General features: G+C 47.3%; 1 protein-coding gene across 1 annotated transcript in view; it reads right to left on the bottom strand.

Annotated features, from left to right (window-relative positions):
- The window catches only part of ATRNL1 (attractin like 1), a 1,127,078-nt gene that overhangs the window by 873,946 nt on the left and 225,736 nt on the right, over positions 1-27,396 (bottom strand). The window contains exon 7 of the mRNA XM_063963337.1: positions 25,176-25,263. Coding sequence (XP_063819407.1) covers positions 25,176-25,263 — 88 coding nt within the window. The remainder of the gene's footprint in view (positions 1-25,175; positions 25,264-27,396) is intronic.

The following is a 27,396-nucleotide window of genomic DNA, read 5'->3' as shown; positions in this document are numbered from 1 at the left end:
CCTAATCAGGCGAGAAGAACACACATGCACAGTCTTCCGTACAAGAAGGAAGAGGTTAGTGAGTAGAAGGATCCTCAAATCAGGTGCGTCAGGGTGGGATCCCTGTGGACTTAGGAGAAATACCGTTATCAACGGTAAGTTCTTACCATAACGTATATTTCTCCGGCAGGGTCCACAGGTTATCCACAGGATAACAATGGGATTTCCCAAAGCAATTTAGTGGTGGGGACGTTCCTGATTGGACAGGGGAACTTTACGCCCGAATTCAGCGTCATGAGAGGCAAAAGCATCCAAGGCATAATGTCTAATGAATGTGTTAATGGAAGACCATGTGGCTGCCTTACATATCTGTTCTGCTGAAGCACCATGTTGTGCTGCCCATGAAGGACCTACCTTACGAGTAGAGTGAGCAGAGACATTAGCCGGAACAGGGAGATCAGCCTGAGAATATGCTTCTGAAATCGTCATTCGAAGCCATCTTCCCAGCATCTGTTTAGTAGCAGGCCATCCCCTCTTGTGAAATCCATAGAGAATAAAGAGAGAATCTGTCTTTCTGATGGCACTGGTACGATCCACGTAGATCCTTAATGCCCGGACCACATCCAGCGACGCATCTCCCGCAGAAAGTCCTGATACCTGAAAAGCTGGGACTACAATTTCTTCATTAAGGTGGAATTTAGACACCACCTTAGGAAGATAACCAGACCTAGTTCTGAGAACTGCTTTATCTGGATGAAAAAATTAGAAAAGGGGAACGACATGACAGCGCTCCTAAATTTGACACTCTTCTAGCTGATGCCATAGTCAGTAGAAAGAGAACTTTAGCTGTCAACCATTTAAGATCCACTTTATTAAGTGGTTCAAACGGGGCAACTTGAAGAGCTTTCAGGACTAGACTTAAGTCTCAAGATACTATAAGAGGAACAAAAGGAAGTTGAATGCGCAGCATTCCCTGGAAAAAAGTACGCACATCCTGTAAATTGGCAATTTTCTTTTGGAACCATACAGTCAATGCACTCTCAAGGAAGCCTCCTTCAAACCTTTATCCATTCCTGCCTGAAGGAAAGCTAAGACCCTGGAAACTCTGAAAGATTTTGGGTCCATACTTCTTTCACTGCACCAATGAATATAGGCCTGTCATATTCGGTGATAAATGCGAGCTGAGGAGGGTTTCCTTGCTCTGAGCATTGTTTGAATTACCTGTTGTGAGAATCCTCTTGACTTCAGGATAAAGGTTTCAAGAGCCACGTCGTCAAAGACAGTCGATCCAGATGTCTGTGATAACTAGGACCCTGCATTAGTAGATCTGGACGTTGAGGGAGCAGAAATGGAGCATCCATCGACATTCTCTGCAGATCTATGTACCAATGCCTTCTGGGCCAAGCTGGAGCTATTAGAATCACGGCACCCTTTGCTAGCTTTATTTTCCTCACCACCCTGGGTAACAGGATGATCGGAGGAAACAGATACGCCAGATGAAAGTCCTATTTCACTGACAAGGCGTCCACAAAGATCGCTTCGGGATCCTTTGTTCTTGACCCGTATGCGGGCACTTTGTTGTTCAGACGGGACGCCATGAGATCTATCTCTGGCAATCCCCACTTGTCTACTACGCCTTAATGGCGTGTCGACTGAGAAAGTCCGATTCCCAGTTTAGGACTCCTGGAACGAATATTGTGGACAAGGCTGGGAGATGGAGTTCTGCCCACTTTAGTAAGTGACTTACCTCATTCATCGCTGTTTGGCTGTGGCTTCCTCCCTGATGGTTGAGGTACGCTACTGCCGTTGCATTGTCCGAGCGGATCTGGACTGGTTTTCCTTGAAGAGTGTCCTTTGCCTGAATCAGTGCCATGTATATGGCCCGAAGTTCTAACAGGTTTATTGGCAGGCAACTTTCTTCTGTGGTCCAATGTCCCTAGAACCATAATTTTCCAGACACTGCTCCCCAGCCCTCAAGACTGGCATCTGTTGTCAGGATCTCCCAATCTGATAATCAAAAGGTTCTCCCCTTGTCTAGACGGTATGTCTGTAGCCACTAGGCTAATGACTTTCTTACCTTGTGTGAAAGTACCATAGTCTGTTTCTTTATTGTCTAATGTATTCCATTCCATCTGGCCAGAATCAAACACTGCAGCGGTCTTGAATGGAATTGTGCATACTCCACCATGTCGAATGTTGACACCATCAAACCCATCACTCACATTGCTGCGTGAATTTATACTGTTTGACTGTGTAACAACTCCTGAGTCCTTAACTGTACCTTGGATATCTTGTTCCGAGATAAAAATACTTTCTGCAGACTTGAACCCAGTACAGCCCCCAAGTGAGTCATACGTTGTGACGGAACCAGAGACGACTTTGCCCAATTTATGAGCCACCCGTGCCTCTGCAGACATGTTATTGTTTGTTGGAGATGGCACAGGAGCAATTCCTGCGATTGTGCCAGGATTAAAAGGTGGTCAAGGTATGGAAAAATCCTTATCCCCTGCTTGCGGAGATAAGCTGCCATAACCACCATAATCTTGGTAAATACTCTGGTGGCTGTGGCCAATGGGTAAGGCTTGGAACTGAAAATGCTGCTGGAGGATGGCGAACCTGAGATAACACTGATGGGACAGTGCTATAGGAACATGTAGGTATGCATCCTGAATATCCAAGGATACCATATAATCCCCTGGCTTCATGGCCAAAATTATGGAGCGTAACGTCTCCATGTGGAATCGCGGTACCCAAATGTATTTGTTTAGCATTTTGAGATTGAGAATGGGTCGAAAAGACCCATTTGGCTTCTGAACCAAAAACAGGTTGGAGTAAAAACCCTGTCCCCGTTGTGCAGGGGGTACTGGAATGACTTCTCCTGACTGAAGCAGTTTCTGAACTGCTTCTTGCAAAGCCCTTGCCTTCGCCTCCACCCGAGATGGGCTGATGCAGAAAAACCTTTGAGGAGGAAGGGGAAAACATAACCTAGAGATACCGCTTCTTGCACCCAGGCATCTGTTGTAGACTGCTGCCAGATCTGTGCAAACTGAAGAAGCCGGCCCCCTACCCTGGAATCCCCCAGGAGGAGGCCCGCACCATCAGGATGACAGCTTATCTTCTGGTTTGGAAGCTGGCCCTCTGGTAGCCCAATGCTTCTTTGACTTACCCAACTTATTGTATTGGAGCTGCTTACAATCACTATTTCCCTTCGCTTTTCCTTGCGACAGAAAAGGCAGAAACATCGGACCCTTAGGTTTAGGATTATATTTGGAAGTAAACCTGACCTTCTTGGAGTCTGCTTCTGACTCCAGAATATCTGTCAATTCTTTACCAAAAAGAATATTTCCAGCAAAAGGCAAAGATTCCAAAACCTTCTTAGATTCTGAATCAGCTTTCCACGTACGTAACCAAAGTGCTCTGCGAGCAGCGATTGTTGAAGCTACCCATATCTAATGCTGCTTCTTCCAAGAATACTGCAGACTGTTTAATATGAGCTATATAGGATTTTTGTCACTAGAAGCTGAGAAAACATCCTCTTCCAGTCCATCAGCCTAGGCAGCCACTGACTTTGCCATCCAAGCTGAAGCCATGGCTGGCCTTATGACTGCCCCAGACAGAGAAAATATGGTTTTCAGAAAACCATCCACTCTCCTATCCGTGACATCATTTAATGACGTTGACGGCAAAGGCAATATAGAGTTTCGCAATAATAGAATCACATGCATACCTACTTTAGGAGCCACCTCCCTTTTTAAACAGTCCCCTGCTGGAAAAGGATAATTGGAATCCAATGTTTTGGGAATTCTATATTTTTTGTTGGGTGTTGCCCAAGCCTCTTCCTTGATTTCCGTCAGCTGATCTGACCCTGGAAACTCAGTCTTAACTGTTTTGGGACGTTTAAATACAGGTGCCTTATCAACTACAAACACATTTTAAAGTATGTAGGAGTACATATTACTGAATCCTGTTTTACATAGATCTAACGTATTTAGACGCAATGCGAAGAAAACCACAGTAAATGTACACAGACTCATATGCAATAGGCACTTATCTTACCTATTCATACTGAAAAGAATAGATAGAAATTTAGTGCTGTATAGCCCGTTCATGGCGGGAGACTCGGCGGAAACTGGTCATGAACCGGGGAGGAGAGGCGACCAGGAGAGCGTCTAACTCCCCCTGCTGATATCAACCCTAGGGATCGCGGCCTCATGCTATTCCTGGTGCCTAAGATCCCTAAGGACTAGCGCTGGTGCACCCGCGGTGGCAGCCGCGTCAGCTACTGTTTGGTAGTCTCCTCCCAATACAGTGCGGCTGTGTCCATATTCCATCTACTAAGCGCAATCGATGCCTTACCTTCTCTGCGTGCTCCGGCCACAGCCTGGTAACCTCTGCTGCACCTGCTAATAACATCCGACACAGACGCCCGCCGAAACAGCACTGTACTCGTGGGTAAGCGTTGTTGCGGCCCGGCGGAGAGTTGTTGGAGCGACTTTTTCTAATCGTATAAGACGCTGTTTAGAAAGATCACTAAAAAAAAAATAGTAAGACTAAAAAATAACATAAGAAAGCTTAGGGCTGCTAAAAGGAACAGCAGCACCCTGACCATGGTCCGGCTCCTGCCGCACACAAACAAAAAACTGATTTGCCTGAGCCAGTGGGCGGGGATATATGGACGAGCCCGTTGCATCCTGGGAGGCCTGAAAGCTTTTGATCGTTTGGTGCCAATCCACTGTCACTCCATCATATCCCACTGTTATCCTGTGGATAACCTGTGGACCCTGCCAGAGAAATGCTGGCTGCTGGGATTCTGGCATCAGAATCCTGAACACTGGGATCCCAACAGCTGGCATTTTAACTGCATCCCCTGCTAGATCTTGGTGCCAGGTCTTGTTGTGTCCATGCCTCAATGGGTCAGAGCTGTTATGGCAGCACCGTGGGGGGGGGGGAAACCACACAATATTAGGCGGGTGGTTTTATTGTTATAGCTGATCGGTATACACTTTGAGATATATATGGCTGCTTATTACATGTTAGAGGAGGGGAAGCGGCCAGTCTGCGGGATAATAGCACGTATAACATAAGAACGGAAACTGACATTTTTATTAGTAAAATATAAGAAAACGCTGCCTCTACCTATCCTGTCATACAGGGAGGATAATCAATTTATGGATGTGACCCACTATAAACAGCTCATAAATCAGGCAGAACTCCTGAGACAGTGAATTAGCGTTTCCCTGGTGTCCTCTGGTTGGACACATTTACATTTCAGGTGGAATCAGTGAGAGCGACGGTCTCACGGGAGGTTGTGTCACTTTGCGCCGGAGCGGGGTTCTCGGAATGTTACTGAATATAAGACAGGTAATTTATCAAGCAGGTGACGTTTGCAGGGGGATTGGGCCAGATGCGATAATATTCGTCACGTTATTACTGAGATATACGCCATAAATATCAGGCACCAGTTACACCAGTGTCCTGCGCTGACGTACCAGAGGCCTTCCCTGCTGTATAACAGCTCCCTGCGTTCTGCACAGATCATGGACATGTCTAGAAGGATGGTTTCCGCAGACAAATGACGCCATTACAGAGCGGCCAGGACATCTGACGTTGCTGGACATCGTACACATGGGTCTGCAAAACAGCTACTTGGTTGCTACTGAATATAACATAATAACCAGTTTCTGTAACAAACAAAACTATCTCACGGGCTCAGCCAAAGAACAGTGTAAAGGGCCCTACACAGCCGCCGAGGTGCCCGACGGACGATACGTCCGACGGGCGACCCGGTGGAGGGGGGGGAGTGAAGTTTCTTCACTCCCCCCGTCACCCGGCCCCATAGCACTGCATGCTTATATGGACGAGATTGTCCATATTGGCATGCATGTATAAGCGACCCGGCACCAACGATGAACAAGCGCGGGGCCGTACGTCGTTGGTGCCTACACACTGAAAGATATAAACGATATCTCGTTTTTAAATGAACGAGATCGTTCATATCTTTCAGTGTAATTGCTTAATGTGTAGGGGCCTATAAGAGTACAGTAAGTTGGTGACATAACAATCCCATAGTTTGTAAGCCTGCGAGCAGGGCCCTCCTACCTCTATGACAGTTGTTTTTACTCAGTTTTGTCTTCTAATTGTGTCCAGTTGTAAAGCGCAATGGGATTTGCTGCGCTATATAAGACACTGTTAATAAATAAATAACAATCTAGTGGCAACCGAGAACCCGGCACCGTTTCATCTGTCTCCTGTACAAAGCAGACGGTGGTCGGTGAGTGCTGGAGGGTGGTGAACGCTAGACCACGGCCAGTGACCCATTCTTCTCACCTATACTGATCCCGGCCACAGACAACTCCTCTGCTCTCCCGCCCTTCACCAAAAATCAGTCCCAGACGCTGAGAGGTGAAAATGCAGCAGCCGGGGTGGGGAACACAGCACAATAAGCAGTAACTCTGCACAAGCGCGTCACGCTGAACTGCACGGGGGCCAAATGCTTGTATTACTGTACGTGTGCGTGTATTACTGTGTGTGTGCGTGTATTACTGTGTGTGTGCGTGTATTACTGTACGTGTGCGTGTATTACTGTGTGTGTGTGCGTGTATTACTGTGTGTGTGCGTGTATTACTGTATGTGTCCGTGTATTACTGTGTGTGTGCGTGTATTACTGTATGTGTGCGTGTATTACTGGACGTGTGCGTGTATTACTGTGTGTGTGCGTGTATTACTGTGTGTGTGCGTGTATTACTGTATGTGTGCGTGTATTACTGTGTGTGTGCGTGTATTACTGTGTGTGTGCGTGTATTACTGGACGTGTGCGTGTATTACTGGACGTGTGCGTGTATTACTGGACGTGTGCGTGTATTACTGTGTGTGTGCGTGTATTACTGTATGTGTGCGTGTATTACTGTATGTGTGCGTGTATTACTGTGTGTGTGCATGTATTACTGGACGTGTGCGTGTATTACTGTGTGTGTGCGTGTATTACAGTGTGTGTGCGTGTATTACTGTATGTGTGCGTGTATTACTGTGTGTGTGCGTGTATTACTGTGTGTGTGCGTGTATTACTGTGTGTGTGCGTGTATTACTGGACGTGTGCGTGTATTACAGTGTGTGTGCGTGTATTACTGTATGTGTGCGTGTATTACAGTATGTGTGCGTGTATTACTGTATGTGTGCGTGTATTACTGTGTGTGTGCATGTATTACTGGACGTGTGCATGTATTACTGTGTGTGTGCGTGTATTACAGTGTGTGTGCGTGTATTACTGTATGTGTGCGTGTATTACTGTGTGTGTGCGTGTATTACTGTGTGTGTGCGTGTATTACTGTGTGTGTGCGTGTATAACTGTGTGTGTGCGTGTATTACTGTATGTGTGCGTGTATTACTGTATGTGTGCGTGTATTACTGTATGTGTGCATGTATTACTGTATGTGTGCGTGTATTACAGTGTGTGTGCGTGTATTACTGTATGTGTGCGTGTATTACTGTATGTGTGCGTGTATTACTGTGTGTGTGCGTGTATTACTGTATGTGTGCGTGTATTACTGTGTGTGTGCGTGTATTACTGGACGTGTGCGTGTATTACTGTGTGTGTGCGTGTATTACAGTGTGTGTGCGTGTATTACTGTATGTGTGCATGTATTACTGTATGTGTGCGTGTATTACTGTATGTGTGCGTGTATTACTGTGTGTGTGCGTGTATTAGTGTATGTGTGCGTGTATTACTGTGTGTGTGCATGTATTACTGGACGTGTGCATGTATTACTGTGTGTGTGCGTGTATTACAGTGTGTGTGCGTGTATTACTGTATGTGTGCGTGTATTACTGTATGTGTGCGTGTATTACTGTGTGTGTGCGTGTATTACTGTATGTGTGCGTGTATTACTGTGTGTGTGCATGTATTACTGGACGTGTGCGTGTATTACTGTGTGTGTGCGTGTATTACTGTATGTGTGCGTGTATTACTGTGTGTGTGCATGTATTACTGGACGTGTGCGTGTATTACTGTGTGTGTGCGTGTATTACAGTGTGTGTGCGTGTATTACTGTATGTGTGCGTGTATTACAGTATGTGTGCGTGTATTACTGTATGTGTGCGTGTATTACTGTGTGTGTGCATGTATTACTGGACGTGTGCGTGTATTACTGTGTGTGTGCGTGTATTACAGTGTGTGTGCGTGTATTACTGTATGTGTGCGTGTATTACTGTGTGTGTGCGTGTATTACTGTGTGTGTGCGTGTATTACTGTGTGTGTGCGTGTATTACTGTATGTGTGCGTGTATTACTGTATGTGTGCGTGTATTACTGTATGTGTGCGTGTATTACTGTATGTGTGCGTGTATTACTGTATGTGTGCGTGTATTACAGTATGTGTGCTTGTATTACTGTGTGTGTGCGTGTATTACTGTGTGTGTGCATGTATTACTGGACGTGTGCGTGTATTACTGTGTGTGTGCGTGTATTACAGTGTGTGTGCGTGTATTACTGTGTGTGTGCGTGTATTACTGTGTGTGTGCGTGTATTACTGTGTGTGTGCGTGTATTACTGTATGTGTGCGTGTATTACTGTATGTGTGCGTGTATTACTGTATGTGTGCGTGTATTACAGTGTGTGTGCGTGTATTACTGTGTGTGTGCGTGTATTACTGTGTGTGTGCGTGTATTACTGTATGTGTGCGTGTATTACTGTATGTGTGCGTGTATTACTGTGTTTGTGCGTGTATTACTGTGTGTGTGCGTGTATTAGTGTGTGTGCGTGTATTACTGTGTGTGCGTGTATTACTGTGTGTGTGCGTGTATTACTGTATGTGTGCGTGTATTACTGTATGTGTGCGTGTATTACTGTATGTGTGCATGTATTACTGTGTGTGTGCGTGTATTACTGTATGTGTGCGTGTATTACTGTGTGTGTGCGTGTATTACTGTGTGTGTGCGTGTATTACTGGACGTGTGCGTGTATTACTGTGTGTGTGCGTGTATTACTGTATGTGTGCGTGTATTACTGTATGTGTGCGTGTATTACAGTATGTGTGCGTGTATTACTGTGTGTGTGCGTGTATTACTGGACGTGTGCGTGTATTACTGTGTGTGTGCGTGTATTACAGTGTGTGTGCGTGTATTACTGTATGTGTGCGTGTATTACTGTGTGTGTGCGTGTATTACTGTGTGTGTGTGTGTATTACTGTGTGTGTGCGTGTATTACTGGACGTGTGCGTGTATTACAGTGTGTGTGCGTGTATTACTGTATGTGTGCGTGTATTACAGTATGTGTGCGTGTATTACTGTATGTGTGCGTGTATTACTGTGTGTGTGCATGTATTACTGGACGTGTGCATGTATTACTGTGTGTGTGCGTGTATTACAGTGTGTGTGCGTGTATTACTGTATGTGTGCGTGTATTACTGTGTGTGTGCGTGTATTACTGTGTGTGTGCGTGTATTACTGTGTGTGTGCGTGTATAACTGTGTGTGTGCGTGTATTACTGTATGTGTGCGTGTATTACTGTATGTGTGCGTGTATTACTGTATGTGTGCATGTATTACTGTATGTGTGCGTGTATTACTGTGTGTGTGCATGTATTACTGGACGTGTGCGTGTATTACTGTGTGTGTGCGTGTATTACAGTGTGTGTGCGTGTATTACTGTATGTGTGCGTGTATTACAGTATGTGTGCGTGTATTACTGTATGTGTGCGTGTATTACTGTGTGTGTGCATGTATTACTGGACGTGTGCGTGTATTACTGTGTGTGTGCGTGTATTACAGTGTGTGTGCGTGTATTACTGTATGTGTGCGTGTATTACTGTGTGTGTGCGTGTATTACTGTGTGTGTGCGTGTATTACTGTGTGTGTGCGTGTATTACTGTATGTGTGCGTGTATTACTGTATGTGTGCGTGTATTACTGTATGTGTGCGTGTATTACAGTATGTGTGCTTGTATTACTGTGTGTGTGCGTGTATTACTGTGTGTGTGCATGTATTACTGGACGTGTGCGTGTATTACTGTGTGTGTGCGTGTATTACTGTGTGTGTGCGTGTATTACTGTATGTGTGCGTGTATTACTGTATGTGTGCGTGTATTACTGTATGTGTGCGTGTATTACTGTATGTGTGCGTGTATTACTGTGTGTGTGCGTGTATTACTGTGTGTGTGCGTGTATTACTGTATGTGTGCGTGTATTACTGTATGTGTGCGTGTATTACTGTGTTTGTGCGTGTATTACTGTGTGTGTGCGTGTATTAGTGTGTGTGCGTGTATTACTGTGTGTGCGTGTATTACTGTGTGTGTGCGTGTATTACTGTATGTGTGCGTGTATTACTGTATGTGTGCGTGTATTACTGTATGTGTGCATGTATTACTGTATGTGTGCGTGTATTACAGTATGTGTGCATGTATTACAGTATGTGTGCGTGTATTACTGTGTGTGTGCGTGTATTACTGTATGTGTGCGTGTATTACTGTGTGTGTGCGTGTATTACTGTATGTGTGCGTGTATTACTGTGTGTGTGCGTGTATTACTGTGTGTGTGCGTGTATTACAGTATGTGTGCGCGTATTACTGTGTGTGTGCGTGTATTACTGTATGTGTGCGTGTATTACTGTATGTGTGCGTGTATTACAGTGTGTGTGCGTGTATTACTGTATGTGTGCGTGTATTACTGTATGTGTGCGTGTATTACTGTATGTGTGCGTGTATTATATTACTGTATGTGTGCGTGTATTACTGTGTGTGTGCGTGTATTACTGTATGTGTGCGTGTATTACTGTATGTGTGCGTGTATTACTGTATGTGTGCATGTATTACAGTATGTGTGCGTGTATTACTGTATGTGTGCGTGTATTACAGTATGTGTGCGTGTATTACTGTAGGTGTGCATGTATTACAGTATGTGTGCGTGTATTACTGTATGTGTGCGTGTATTACTGTATGTGTGCGTGTATTACAGTATGTGTGCGTGTATTACAGTATGTGTGCATGTATTACAGTATGTGTGCGTGTATTACTGTAGGTGTGCGTGTATTACAGTATGTGTGCGTGTATTACTGTATGTGTGCGTGTATTACTGTATGTGTGCGTGTATTACTGTGTGTGTGCGTGTATTACTGTGTGTGTGCGTGTATTACTGTGTGTGTGCATGTATTACTGTGTGTGTGCGTGTATTACTGTGTGTGTGCGTGTATTACTGTATATGTGGGTGTATTACTGTATGTGTGCGTGTATTACTGTATGTGTGCGTGTATAACTGTATGTGTGAGTGTATTACAGTATGTGTGCGTGTATTACTGTATGTGTGCATGTATTACTGTATGTGTGCATGTATTACAGTATGTGTGCATGTATTACTGTATGTGTGCGTGTATTACAGTATGTGCGCGTGTATTACTGTATGTGTGCGTGTATTACTGTATATTTGCGTGTATTACAGTATGTGTGCGTGTATTACTGTATGTGTGCATGTATTACAGTATGTGTGCGTGTATTACTGTATGTGTGCGTGTATAACTGTATGTGTGAGTGTATTACAGTATGTGTGCGTGTATTACTGTATGTGTGCATGTATTACTGTATGTGTGCATGTATTACAGTATGTGTGCATGTATTACTGTATGTGTGCGTGTATTACAGTATGTGTGCGTGTATAACTGTATGTGTGCGTGTATTACAGTATGTGTGCGTGTATTACAGTATGTGTGCGTGTATTACAGTATGAGTGCGTGTATTACTGTATGTGTGCGTGTATTACTGTGTGTGTGCATATATTACTGTGTGTGCGCATGTATTACTGTATGTGTGCGTGTATTACTGTATGTGTGCGTGTATTACAGTATGTGTGCGTGTATTACAGTATGTGTGCGTGTATTACTGTATGTGTGCGTGTATTACAGTATGTGTGCGTGTATTACTGTATGTGTGAGTGTATTACTGTAGGTGTGCATGTATTACAGTATGTGTGCATGTATTACAGTATGTGTGCGTGTATTACTGTATGTGTGCGTGTATTACTGTATGTGTGCGTGTATTACTGTATGTGTGCGTGTATTACTGTATGTGTGCGTGTATTCCTGTACGTGTGCGTGTATTACTGTATGTGTGCGTGTATTACTGTATGTGTGCGTGTATTACTGTATGTGTGCGTGTATTACAGTATGTGTGCGTGTATTACTGTATGTGTGCGTGTATTACAGTATGTGTGCGTGTATTACTGTATGTGTGCATGTATTACAGTATGTGTGTGTGTATTACTGTATGTGTGCGTGTATTACAGTATGTGTGCGTGTATTACTGTATGTGTGCATGTATTACTGTATGTGTGCATGTATTACAGTATGTGTGCGTGTATTACAGTATGTGTGCGTGTATTACAGTATGTGTGCATGTATTATATTACTGTATGTGTGCGTGTATTACTGTATGTGTGCATGTATTACTGTATGTGTGCATGTATTACAGTATGTGTGCATGTATTACTGTATGTGTGCATGTATTACTGTATGTGTGCATGTATTACAGTATGTGTGCGTGTATTACAGTATGTGTGCATGTATTGCAGTATGTGTGCATGTATTACTGTATGTGTGCGTGTATTACAGTATGAGTGCGTGTATTACAGTATGTATGCGTGTATTACAGTATGTGTGCGTGTATTACTGTATGTGTGCATGTATTACTGTTTGTGTGCATGTATTACAGTATGTGTGCGTGTATTACAGTATGTGTGCATGTATTACAGTACGTGTGCGTGTGAGTGTATTACTGTACGTGTGCATGTATTACAGTACGTGTGCGTGTATTACTGTATGTGTGCATGTATTACTGTATGTGTGCATGTATTACAGTATGTGTGCGTGTATTACAGTATGTGTGCGTGTATTACAGTATGTGTGCATGTATTATATTACTGTATGTGTGCGTGTATTACTGTATGTGTGCATGTATTACAGTATGTGTGCATGTATTACTGTATGTGTGCATGTATTACAGTATGTGTGCGTGTATTACAGTATGTGTGCATGTATTACAGTATGTGTGCATGTATTGCAGTATGTGTGCATGTATTACTGTATGTGTGCATGTATTACTGTTTGTGTGCATGTATTACAGTATGTGTGCGTGTATTACAGTATGTGTGCATGTATTACAGTACGTGTGCGTGTGAGTGTATTACTGTACGTGTGCATGTATTACAGTACGTGTGCGTGTATTACTGTATGTGTGCATGTATTACTGTATGTGTGCATGTATTACAGTATGTGTGCGTGTATTACAGTATGTGTGCGTGTATTACAGTATGTGTGCATGTATTATATTACTGTATGTGTGCGTGTATTACTGTATGTGTGCATGTATTACAGTATGTGTGCATGTATTACTGTATGTGTGCATGTATTACAGTATGTGTGCGTGTATTACAGTATGTGTGCATGTATTACAGTATGTGTGCATGTATTGCAGTATGTGTGCATGTATTACTGTATGTGTGCGTGTATTACAGTATGAGTGCGTGTATTACAGTATGTGTGCGTGTATTACAGTATGTGTGCGTGTATTACTGTATGTGTGCATGTATTACTGTATGTGTGCATGTATTACAGTATGTGTGCGTGTATTACAGTATGTGTGCATGTATTACAGTACGTGTGCATGTATTACAGTACGTGTGCGTGTGAGTGTATTACTGTACGTGTGCATGTATTACAGTACGTGTGCGTGTATTACTGTATGTGTGCGTGTATTACTGTATGTGTGCATGTATTACAGTATGTGTGCGTGTATTACTGTATGTGTGCATGTATTACAGTATGTGTTCATGTATTACTGTATGTGTGCGTGTATTACAGAATGTGTTCATGTATTACTGTATGTGTGCGTGTATTACAGAATGTGTGCGTGTATTACTGTATGTGTGCATGTATTACTGTATGTGTGCATGTATTACAGTATGTGTGCGTGTATTACTGTATGTGTGCGTGTATTACTGTATGTGTGCGTGTATTACAGTATGTGTGCGTGTATTACTGTATGCGTGCGTGTATTACTGTATGTGTGCGTGTATTACAGTATGTGTGCGTGTATTACTGTATGTGTGCGTGTATTACAGTATGTGTGCGTGTATTACTGTATGTGTGCGTGTATTACAGTATGTGTGCGTGTATTACTGTATGTGTGCGTGTATTACTGTATGTGTGCGTGTATTACAGTATGTGTGCGTGTATTACTGGATGTGTGCGTGTATTACTGTATGTGTGCATGTATTACAGTATGTGTGCGTGTATTACAGTATGTGTGCGTGTATTACTGTATGTGTGCGTGTATTACTGTATGTGTGCGTGTATTACTGTATGTGTGCATGTATTACTGTATGTGTGCGTGTATTACTGTATGTGTGCGTGCAGGGTGATTACCGGATGCTTCTGCATCTGGCCCGCACAGGCCAGGCAGCTTTATTCTTACACTGAGAGTTACATTTTACAGTAGCTAGGACACACGCCTCCCAAATCGGGTTGGGTAGAATATCCCGGTGCACAGGATGCCGGCGCTCAGAATACCGACGCCGGATTCCCGATCATGTAGGTCCCGACAGGTGTGAGTTACATATGTATTCTATCTCACCCCCCTAACCCTCCGTGACCGCAGCCTAACCCTAACCTCCTGTATGAGTCCCTAACCTTCCGCATGAGTGCCTAACCCTAACCTCCCACATGAGTGCCTAACCCTAACCTCCCGCATGAGTGCCTAACCCTAACCTCCCGCATGAGTGCCTAACCCTAACCTCCCGCATGAGTGCCTAACCCTAACCTCCAGCATGAGATCTAACCCTAACCTCCCGCATGAGTGCCTATCCCTAACCTCCCGCATGAGATCCTAACCCTAACCTCCCGCATGAGTGCCTAACCCTAACCTCCAGCATGAGATCCTAACCCTAACCTCCCACATGAGTGCCTATCCCTAACCTCCCGCATGAGTGCCTAACCCTAACCTCCTGTATGAGTCCCTAACCTTCCGCATGAGTGCCTAACCCTAACCTCCGGCATGAGTGCCTAACCCTAACCTTCCGCATGAGTGCCTAACCCTAACCTCCCGCATGAGTGCCTAACCCTAACCTCCCGCATTAGTGCCTAACCCTAACCTCCCGCATGAGTGCCTAACCCTAACCTCCCGCATGAGTGCCTAACCCTAACCTCATGCATGAGTGCCTAAACCTAACCTCCTGCATAAGTGCCTATCCCTAACCTCCCGCATGAGTGCCTAACCCTAACCTCCCGCATGAGTGCCTAACCCTAACCTCCCGCATGAGTGCCTAACCCTAACCTCCAGCATGAGTGCCTAACCCTAACCTCCCGCATGAGTGCCTAACCCTAACCTCCAGCATGAGTGCCTAACCCTAACCTCCAGCATGAGTGCCTAACCCTAACCTCCCGCATGAGTGCCTAACCCTAACCTCCCGCATGAGTGCCTAACCCTAACCTCCCGCATGAGTGCCTAACCTTAACCTCCCGCATGAGTGCCTAACCCTAACCTCCCGCATGAGTGCCTAACCCTAACCTCCCACATGAGTGCCTACCCCTAACCTCCAGCATGAGTGCCTAACCCTAACCTCCCGCATGAGTGCCTAACCCTAACCTCCCGCATGAGTGCCTAACCTTAACCTCCCGCATGAGTGCCTAACCCTAACCTCCAGCATGAGTGCCTAACCCTAACCTCCTGCATGAGATCCTAACCCTAACCTCCCGCATGAGTGCCTAAACCTAACCTCCTGCATAAGTGCCTAAACCCTAACCTCCCGCATGAGTGCCTAACCCTAACCTCCCGCATGAGTGCCTAACCCTAACCTCCCGCATGAGTGCCTAACCCTAACCTCCCGCATGAGTGCCTAACCCTAACCTCCCGCATGAGTGCCTAACCCTAACCTCCGCATGAGTGCCTAACCCTAACCTCCCGCATGAGTGCCTAACCCTAACCTCCCGCATAAGTGCCTAACCCTAACCTCCCGCATGAGTGCCTAACCCTAACCTCCGCATGAGTGCCTAACCCTAACCTCCCGCATGTGTGCCTAACCCTAACCTCCAGCATGAGATCCTAACCCTAACCTCCCGCATGAGTGCCTAAACCTAACCTCCTGCATAAGTGCCTAAACCCTAACCTCCCGCATGAGTGCCTAACCCTAACCTCCCGCATGAGTGCCTAACCCTAACCTCCCGCATGAGATCCTAACCCTAACCTCCCGCATGAGTGCCTAACCCTAACCTCCCGCATAAGTGCCTAACCCTAACCTCCCGCATGAGTGCCTAACCCTAACCTCCGCATGAGTGCCTAACCCTAACCTTCCGCATGAGTGCCTAACCCTAACCTCCCGCATGAGTGCCTAACCCTAACCTCCCGCATGAGTGCCTAACCCTAACCTCCCGCATGAGTGCCTAACCCTAACCTCCCACATGAGTGCCTAACCCTAACCTCCCGCATGAGATCCTAACCCTAACCTCCAGCATGAGATCCTAACCCTAACCTCCCGCATGAGTGCCTAACCTCCCGCATGAGTGCCTAACCCTAACCTCCCGCATGAGTGCCTAACCCTAACCTCCCGCATGAGTGCCTAACCCTAACCTCCAGCATGAGTGCCTAACCTACCGCATGAGATCCTAACCCTAACCTCCCGCATGAGTGCCTAACCCTAATCTCCCGCATGAGTGCCTAACCCTAACCTCCCGCATGAGTGCCTAACCCTAACCTCCCACATGAGTGCCTAACCCTAACCTCCAGCATGAGTGCCTAACCCTAACCTCCCGCATGAGTGCCTAACCCTAACCTCCCGCATGAGTGCCTAACCTTAACCTCCCGCATGAGTGCCTAACCCTAACCTCCAGCATGAGTGCCTAACCCTAACCTCCTGCATGAGATCCTAACCCTAACCTCCCGCATGAGTGCCTAAACCTAACCTCCTGCATAAGTGCCTAAACCCTAACCTCCCGCATGAGTGCCTAACCCTAACCTCCCGCATGAGTGCCTAACCCTAACCTCCCGCATGAGTGCCTAACCCTAACCTCCCGCATGAGTGCCTAACCCTAACCTCCCGCATAAGTGCCTAACCCTAACCTCCCGCATGAGTGCCTAACCCTAACCTCCGCATGAGTGCCTAACCCTAACCTCCCGCATGAGTGCCTAACCCTAACCTCCCGCATAAGTGCCTAACCCTAACCTCCCGCATGAGTGCCTAACCCTAACCTCCGCATGAGTGCCTAACCCTAACCTCCCGCATGTGTGCCTAACCCTAACCTCCAGCATGAGATCCTAACCCTAACCTCCCGCATGAGTGCCTAAACCTAACCTCCTGCATAAGTGCCTAAACCCTAACCTCCCGCATGAGTGCCTAACCCTAACCTCCCGCATGAGTGCCTAACCCTAACCTCCCGCATGAGATCCTAACCCTAACCTCCCGCATGAGTGCCTAACCCTAACCTCCCGCATAAGTGCCTAACCCTAACCTCCCGCATGAGTGCCTAACCCTAACCTCCGCATGAGTGCCTAACCCTAACCTTCCGCATGAGTGCCTAACCCTAACCTCCCGCATGAGTGCCTAACCCTAACCTCCCGCATGAGTGCCTAACCCTAACCTCCCGCATGAGTGCCTAACCCTAACCTCCCACATGAGTGCCTAACCCTAACCTCCCGCATGAGATCCTAACCCTAACCTCCAGCATGAGATCCTAACCCTAACCTCCCGCATGAGTGCCTAACCTCCCGCATGAGTGCCTAACCCTAACCTCCCGCATGAGTGCCTAACCCTAACCTCCCGCATGAGTGCCTAACCCTAACCTCCCGCATGAGTGCCTAACCTACCGCATGAGATCCTAACCCTAACCTCCCGCATGAGTGCCTAACCCTAATCTCCCGCATGAGTGCCTAACCCTAACCTCCCGCATGAGTGCCTAACTCTAACCTCCTGCATAAGTGCCTATCCCTAACCTCCCGCATTAGTGCCTAACCCTAACCTCCCGCATGAGTGCCTAACCCTAACCTCCCGCATGAGTGCCTATCCCTAACCTCCCGCATGAGTGTCTAACCCTAACCTCCCGCATGAGTGCCTATCCCTAACCTCCCGCATTAGTGCCTAACCCTAACCTTCTGAATGAGTGCCTTACCCTAACCTCCCGCATGAGTGCCTAACCCTAACCTCCCGCATGAGATCCTAACCCTAACCTCCCGCGTGAGTGCCTAACCCTAACCTCCCTCATGAGTGCCTAACCCTAACCTCCCGCATGAGTGCCTAACCCTAACCTCCCGCATGATTGCCTAACCCTAACCTCCCGCATGAGTGCCTAACCCTAACCTCATGCATGAGTGCCTATCCCTAACCTCCCGCATGAGATCCTAACCCTAACCTACCGCATGAGTGCCTAACCCTAACCTCCCGCATGAGTGCCTAACCCTAACCTCCCGCATGAGTGCCTAACCCTAACCTCATCCATGAGTGCCTAACCCTAACCTCCCGCATGAGTGCCTAACCCTAACCTCATGCATGAGTGCCTAACCCTAACCTCCCGCATGAGTGCCTAACCCTAACCTCCAGCATGAGATCTAACCCTAACCTCCCGCATGAGTGCCTATCCCTAACCTCCCGCATGAGTGCCTAACCCTAACCTCCCGCATGAGTGCCTAACCCTAACCTCCCGCATGAGTGCCTAACCCTAACCTCATGCATGAGATCCTAACCCTAACCTCCCGCATGAGATCCTAACCCTAACCTCCCGCATGAGTGCCTAACCCTAACCTCCCGCATGAGTGCCTAACCCTAACCTCCGCATGAGTGCCTAACCCTAACCTCCCGCATGAGTGCCTAACCCTAACCTCCAGCATGAGTGCCTAACCCTAACCTCCCGCATGAGTGCCTAACCCTAACCTCCCGCATGGGATCCTAACCCTAACCTCCCGCATGAGATCCTAACCCTAACCTCCAGCATGAGTGCCTAACCCTAACCTCCAGCATGAGATCCTAACCCTAACCTCCCGCATGAGTGCCTAACCCTAACCTCCCGCATGAGATCCTAACCCTAACCTCCCGCATGAGTGCCTAACCCTAACCTCCCGCATGAGTGCCTAACCCTAACCTCCCGCATGAGTGCCTAACCCTAACCTCCCCGGTAAGTGCCTAAACCTAACACCACCCCCCCACACACACACCCAGTTGTGCCTAACGCTAACCTCCATACCCCCACAGTCTAAACCCTGTATGTGTGCCGTCACCCCCCCAGCCTAATCCTAACGTCCCCTGTATACTTACCTTCGGTATCCCGGCTGTCGGGATACTGAGGTTTTCTGTATACCGGCGTCAGTGTTCTTGCGGGTGTCAGGGTTCCGGCTGTCGGGATACTGAGGTTTTCTGTATTCCAGCGTCAGTGTTCTTGCGGGTGTCAGGGTTCCGGCTGTCGGGATACTGAGGTTTTCTGTATTCCAGCGTCAGTGTTCTTGCGGGTGTCAGGGTTCCGGCTGTCGGGATACTGAGGTTTTCTGTATTCCGGCGTCAGTGTTCTTGCAGCTGTCGGGATTCCAGCTGTTGGGATACTGAGGTTTTCTGTATTCCGGCGTCAGTGTTCTTGCGGCTGTCGGGATTCCAGCTGTTGGGATACTGAGGTTTTCTGTATTCCGGCGTCAGTGTTCTTGCGGCTGTCGGGATTCCGGCTGTCGGGATACTGAGGTTTTCTGTATTCCGGCGTCAGTGTTCTTGCGGCTGTCGGGATTCCGGCTGTTGGGATACTGAGGTTTTCTGTATTCCGGCGTCAGTGTTCTTGCGGCTGTCGGAATTCCGGCGTTGGGATACTGAGGTTTTCTGTATTCCGGCGTCAGTGTTCTTGCGGCTGTCGGAATTCCGGCGTTGGGATACTGAGGTTTTCTGTATTCTGGCGTCAGTGTTCTTGCGGCTGTCGGGATTCCGGCTGTCTGGATACTGAGGTTTTCTGTATTCCGGCGTCAGTGTTCTTGCGGCTGTCGGAATTCCGGCGTTGGGATACTGAGGTTTTCTGTATTCCGGCGTCAGTGTTCTTGCGGCTGTCGGAATTCCGGCGTTGGGATACTGAGGTTTTCTGTATTACGGCGTCAGTGTTCTTGCGGCTGTCGGGATACTGAGGTTTTCTGTATTCCGGCGTCAGTGTTCTTGCGGCTGTCGGGATTCCGGCTATCGGGATACTGAGGTTTTCTGTATTCCAGCGTCAGTGTTCTTGCGGCTGTCGGGATTCCGGCGTTGGGATACTGAGGTTTTCTGTATTCCGGCGTCAGTGTTCTTGCGGCTGTCGGGATTCCGGCTGTCGGGATACTGAGGTTTTCTGTATTACGGCGTCAGTGTTCTTGCGGCTGTCGGGATTCCGGCTGTCGGGATACTGAGGTTTTCTGTATTCCGGCGTCAGTGTTCTTGCGGCTGTCGGGATTCCGGCTATCGGGATACTGAGGTTTTCTGTATTCCGGCGTCAGTGTTCTTGCGGCTGTCGGGATTCCGGCGTTGGGATACTGAGGTTTTCTGTATTCTGGCGTCAGTGTTCTTGCGGCTGTCGGGATACTGAGGTTTTCTGTATTCCGGCGTCAGTGTTCTTGCGGATGTCGGGATTCCGGCTGTCGGGATACTGAGGTTTTCTGTATTACGGCGTCAGTGTTCTTGCGGCTGTCGGGATTCCGGCTGTCGGGATACTGAGGTTTTCTGTATTCCGGCGTCAGTGTTCTTGCGGCTGTCGGGATTCCGGCGTTGGGATACTGAGGTTTTCTGTATTCTGGCGTCAGTGTTCTTGCGGCTGTCGGGATACTGAGGTTTTCTGTATTCCGGCGTCAGTGTTCTTGCGGATGTCGGGATTCCGGCTGTCGGGATACTGAGGTTTTCTGTATTACGGCGTCAGTGTTCTTGCGGCTGTCGGGATTCCGGCTGTCGGGACACTGAGGTTTTCTGTATTACGGCGTCAGTGTTCTTGCGGCTGTCGTGATTCCGGCGTTGGGATACTGAGGTTTTCTGTATTTCCGGCGTCAGTGTTCTTGCGGGTGTCGGGATTCCGGCGTTGGGATACTGAGGTTTTCTGTATTTCCGGCGTCAGTGTTCTTGCGGCTGTCGGGATTCCGGCGTTGGGATACTGAGGTTTTCTGTATTCCGGCGTCAGTGTTCTTGCGGCTGTCGGGATTCCGGCGTTGGGATACTGAGGTTTTCTGTATTCCAGCGTCAGTGTTCTTGCCGCTGTCGGGATTCCGGCGTTGGGATACTGAGGTTTTCTGTATTCCAGCGTCAGTGTTCCTGCGGCTGTCGGGATTCCGGCGTTGGGATACTGAAGTTTTCTGTATTTCCGGCGTCAGTGTTCTTGCGGGTGTCAGGATTCCAGGTCCAGTATTTTAGCTCCTGGGATCCCGACAGCTGGGCTATTGAACGTATCCCCCCAAATCTAACTCTCTGCACGTTACATCTGCCCCCCTGCAGCGCTGCATGGTTTTACCAAGGTGCAAAGGGGCAGATGTATTAACCTAGAGAAGGCATAAGGATGTGATAAACCAGTGATATGTGCAAGGTGATAAAGGAACCAGCCGATTGGCTGGTGTCTTTCACCTTGCACTTATCATTGGTTCCTTATGCCTTCTCCAGGTTAATACATCTGCCCCAAAGTTACTTGTGGTTTTATTTGCTTCGTTCCTACCTCAGATTCAGACCCTTAATCTTTCCCATACAGCAGCGCACAAGCATGGCGGACGGTTACTGATGGGAGAGGAAGTACAGACATCAGACAGAATGAGGTGCGGCATCACCCCGTCGTGGACAGCGAGAAAGAGAGGCAGATGAACCACAGGTCACAAGGTGCCATGTTTCGTACCTACAGTCACTGGTGAAAACGGAGGAGCAGCGTAATCGCAGCACGGAGACAGTTTACTCCACCTGTGGAATCAGAAGCTGTTGCAGTTGCCACAAATCTAATGGACCGGGGTCAGATATCTGCTATTCACATATGCGGGCAACCTAAATCTCTATTCGCTAGTAGTCGCCCGGGATCACTGCGCAGGGGAACGACTCTGGAAACCAACTGCATAGCGAGTAAGAAGTTCCCTAACGTGTGCTACTGTAGGGGAGACCGGCTGGCAGCACTGACATCACCAGTGACGCTGGACGAATCACAATGTCCAGATTACATCAACAGTAAGATCCAAGGTCACCAAACAGTCACAAGACTGGCTAAGAGGCTGAGTGGAGGGGATGTCACCGTGGAGTAGAGAATCACTCATCAGTTTGCCACGCAGGCTGCTACTTATCTCCGTACTTTACAATCCCATCCAGAGCTGAGTCCATCTCTGGAACTGACACACACGGAATGAAGATGTTGCAGAAAAAATCTGCTTGAAGGAAGCGTTCAACCTACAGTGTACTAGTGCACTGAGTGCTGAAAACAGAGGAAGCTACAATTGTGCCAAGGCGACACTCCGAGTATTTGCTGTTATGAAGTTATCGATCAGCAGCGAAACGCGTCAGAAATATTTCCGGAACCCTTGTTTGATCTAGTGATGAACTAAACGGTGCCAGCATGGGAGCATCCATTACTGCTGTATTAGTGCTGTGAGTTAGTGATTCCGTACGGGGCTGAATGAATCTAGAAGTGGGTCACCAGGGACTCGGGAAAACATCTCCATCCTGTAAGTATTTCATGGGTCTGGTGATTATGGGACTCTGTAAAGGAATCTGGTCTGGTGCAAGATTTTCAATGACAGTTTGATACGATTAACAGTTTCATTGCCGGTGGCACATATATAACACCAACAATGTGAATCATTCATTTTATTGCTTACAAGGGAGATATCTGCAGCTATTTAATCAGTGGATATCTGATACACAGACCACAGGAATACTGATATATGACTGGGCCAATATCACACCAACAAAGTACAGCCTGGGGAACACGCTGGCTCCGGTGCTGATTACATGTCACCCGCAGAAATGGAATTACAGATGTGTTCTAACGTAACTAACCCGAAATCTCAATAAAGACCCCTCTATGTCAGGCCAAGCGACAGATTCAGCTGCACGCCTAAGCTGGGTAGTCGGGTTTTCCAAACTGCAATGCTGAGTGCGCCCACAGGGTGGCTAGTGTTCCGGTCTGGTCCCTCCGACAACAATGCCAGAACAATCACGTATACAGTGCGCAGTATTCACAATGAGGTCTCCTGTGTTAGCGTCCAGACTGACTATACCGCAGTACCATCGGACACACACAGCACAGTGAAGGGGAATACGCCGGAGGTTAGCGATGAATGCAGTGGGCAGTAGTCAGCGGTTCTGTGCCCCAATTACACACTAAGGGGGTAATTCAGACCTGATCGCAGCAGCAAGTTTGTTAGCAGTTGAGCAAAACCATGTATTGCGCAGGGGGGGGGCAGATGTAACATGTGCAGAGAGAGTTAGATTTGGGTGGGTTATATTGTTTCTGTGCAGGGTAAATACTGGATGCTTTATTTCTATACTGCAATTTAGATTTCAGTTTGAACACACCCCACCCAAATCTAACTCTCTCTGCACATGTTACATCTCCCCACCTGCAGTGCACATGGTTTTGCCCAATTGCTAACAAATTTGCTGCTGCGATCAGATCTGAATTACCCCCTAAATTAGGAGCCTTGCTGGAATATACCGCTGCAGTCAGTATAACATAATTACTTCATACTGCGCCATCTCAGTTATGAGCATAATCTAATTATTATTTCACTACATCATGTGCTTTCTCCTATGTATACCACTAGAATGTCTGCTAGTTTGTCTCTACCCTGCATACAGGACCCAGCAGAAGTGAGGACTAGATTTGACAAGCTGCAGGCCTTTGTTCCGCATGCAGACATTTCATATGTAATATATATACATCTATGGTCTTTCTGGTTTGTGTAATTTTCTTATTTACATCACTTGATAAGAAATCAGCTGCGTTTTCCATTCTGTCTGCTCCCCGGGACACGTTTTGTTCCCCAAATGTGTCTGTAACAGCAGAACAGGAGATACTTTCTGCCAGGATAAATTGTATTTGTACTCCCGCTTAGAACACGGTAATTCTCTGGAAGCCACACTGCGCACAGCAGCTGCTGGGACGTCAGCACAGAAGCAGCGGAGAAGGCGGCTATGCGGCAGGAAAATCAACACTTATTGCACCAATCTCCTTATTCTAAGTGACTGTAACCAAAGTCATCCTCTGTTCTACATTGTAATTCTTACAGCTCTGCAAATCTGTGCCCAGAAATACCGCTCCAGGTACTCCAGCTGTCTGAAAGGCTAAGACTGCCATCTAGAGGCCAATAGCAGGTAAGACAGGCATTATTATTATTGTCCAACGCACATAGGCCCTCATTCCGAGTTGTTTGCTCGCTAGCTGCTTTTAGCAGCATTGCACACGCTAGGCCGCCGCCCTCTGGGAGTGTATTTTAGCTTAGCAGAATAGCGAATGAAAGATTAGCAGAATTGCTACTAAATAATTATTTGCAGTTTCTGAGTAGCTCCAGACCTACTCCTAGATTGCGATCAGCTCAGTCCGTTTAGTTCCTGGTTTGACATCACAAACACGCCCTGCGTTCGGCCAGCAACTCCCCCGTTTCTCCAGACACTCCCGCGTTTTTCCCTGACACTCCTGCGTTTTTTAGCACACTCCCGGAAAACGCTCAGTTACCACCCAGAAACGCCCCTTTCTTGTCAATCACTCACCGATCAGCAGAGCGACTGAAAAGCGTTGTACGAACACCAGCAAATCTACTAAGTTTTGTGTAAAATAACTTAGCACATGCGCTCTGCGTACCATGCGCATGCGCATTTAGCAGCAAATCGCAGTATAGCGAAAATCGGCAACGAGCTAACAACTCGGAATGACCACCACAAGTCAGTACGTACTATCGGGCTTATGCAGAGCTTATACACATTGCAAAAACCATTGTTCCTTACAATTCACAGTTTTTCCAGAAGCAAAGACATCAGAACTCACTGATAAGCAATGACATCAGAACTCACCGATTATAAGCGTTGACATCAGATCTCACCATTTATACAGACATTACTTACATATATCAGCAGCATTTGTGTAATGTTTGCTTAACGTGTGTTATATATGTTCCTGTAACTGCACACATGATAATAACGCTGTACAGAGATGATGGAGTGCTGAGTATGTGACGTAATACTGCAGGGAGGAAGGAGAATATATTGGGAAGTGTTCTCACCTGGTAGAGCGCCAGCGAGTGCCCGTATCTCTGCAGAGGTCCCCGAACCACTGGCACCACGTTCCAAATACTGCTCTCTACATTGTAGCTGCAATGAGAGAAGCCCGGGTTACACACACCAGCTAACGACGAGCAGGGGCGATAGGAGCAGCCACATCAGGTGCTCTCTCCTTTTATCTGGGAACATTCGCTGCGCTGTGGACCGCTCGCAGGCTAATTGCTCCCGTTATACAAATAAATAGTGAACCGAAAGAACTGTTGATCTATGAGCCTATTGTAATTCAGAGCCGATTGCTGCAGCGGCAGCGATCGTAGCCTGACGCCCTATGTCTAGTGCGCACGCGCAGCCGCCGCACTGCGCGTGCGCACCCAGTGAGATGCGAAGGCATCTCACCACTGCGATCGGCTCTGCGTGAATGACAGGGAGAGGCGGTCATGGGGCGGGGAGTGTCACCGGCGTTAGAATGCCGTTGGGGGGGGGGGTGTGGTCCGGACAATGCAGGCGTGTCCGGACCGTTGCTGGGACAGGCCGCGGTGGATGAGTAACGTCACACGCAGCCGCTGAGACCCGGGACGCGGCGGGTAGACGCCAGCCAGTGCAGTTAGGCTGTGCAGGCAAGAAGCTACTTGGCGGGTGTGAAAGCATTGCCGCCATGCGATACTTTCGCACTTGTGCGGGGTGGCAGGGCCTGACATTCAGGGAGGACTATCCCTGTGCTGGGCGTCCCCCCGCATGTCACAGAATCTGGTTGTAGATTTGCTATTTTTAGCACATTTATGATCATATCTGAATCACCCCCTGTGCCATTAGAGTAGAGCGGGGAGGGGGTGTTAGCCGGGGCCAAAGAGGGCTGACTATCTGGTACTGCAGCCATTCCCCATAAGCCCTCTTGTGTCAGGCGGGGGCAAAGTAAAGTTCCTCTGGTGTCATAGAGTCAGGGAAATATACAGTAGATGCATAAACCTGCAATGTGTTCTGGACATCAGTTTATTATGGTGGATTTAGGATTATGAAATCCAGTTTATTTCTCAACCAACGGGTTTTGGATGGATTAGAATCAGGGCGGTAACTAGCGCTGTGCGAGCAGCGCCATCATCCAGGGCACAGTGCCGTCAGCCAGGGCACAGTGCCGTCACCCAGGGCACAGTGCAGCACTGTCGCTGCCCCACAGCACCTGCATTTGGCTTGCAGGGTGGCACCATAGACTGTACATCTGCAGAAAGCATTCTAAGGGCACACCGGGGAGAGCTGTACTTCCTGGTGGCGGCGGCTCCACCCCTTTGGCGTGACATCATAATATCGCATATTAGGGGGGCAGAGCTGACACAGATCGCAAAATCGGCCTGCCCCAGCACTGACTAAATTCCTTTACTGACTTATTTAAAGTTATCTATGTACACAACTGAAAGTCCATCCAATGACATAATTTCACATTATTTTATTTATATTCCACAGTGTGTGTAAAATCAGAATAATTATTCTGTAGAATAATCCTCTGGAAGACACATAATCTATTCTGAAACAAAGGCAGCTTCCTGATGAAGCAGATGGTATCCGCGAAACGCGTCGAAGAGTATTTAGATGAGAGACAACGATTTTATTTTGTTTTATTTATTTTATGCTTTGCTTTTACCTGTTTTTGTTTTTTGCTTGTTATTTATACCATTTATTCATGTGAGACTGTGATAACTTTGCATTATAATAGATTATCTCTCATGGGGAGAAGGATAATAGTTGTTATATAACAGTACAATATGGAATATAAATAATTGTAATTTCAAATGTGGTCATTGGAAGGTCATTGTGTTTGTGTGTACAGATCACCCTTTAATAAGTGAGTAAAGGAACTGATCCACTCAGTCCCGGTCTGTGCAGGAGAACCTGTCCAGCACTGATGAGTCTGCACCAGAGTGACACAGCCGGTCTGGTCCTGTAGGTGGCTATCCGTTTCAGCAGCAGTCTGTACAGCTCGCTCCAGGGGCAGTAATGTACAGATGGAGCCCTGCTCATCTATCCCTTTAATGGGATTAATTGAGCCAGGGCAGTCAGACTTAATCCCCTGCTGTAATTACTTAATCCCCTGCTGTATTGTTCTCTCTGTATTGTATTGCATCTGAGAACAATAGATGAAAGGCTTATGGTAATATACCATGGTGCACCTAGGTGCAGCAGAGAAGCCAAGATGAATGAGGCTCCATCTGTAAATGCAATTACCCAAAG

This window comes from Pseudophryne corroboree, chromosome 3, assembly GCF_028390025.1.
Source record: "Pseudophryne corroboree isolate aPseCor3 chromosome 3, aPseCor3.hap2, whole genome shotgun sequence".
In the NCBI taxonomy this organism is placed as follows: domain Eukaryota; kingdom Metazoa; phylum Chordata; class Amphibia; order Anura; family Myobatrachidae; genus Pseudophryne; species Pseudophryne corroboree.
This window is presented reverse-complemented; position numbering and strand designations above follow the sequence as displayed.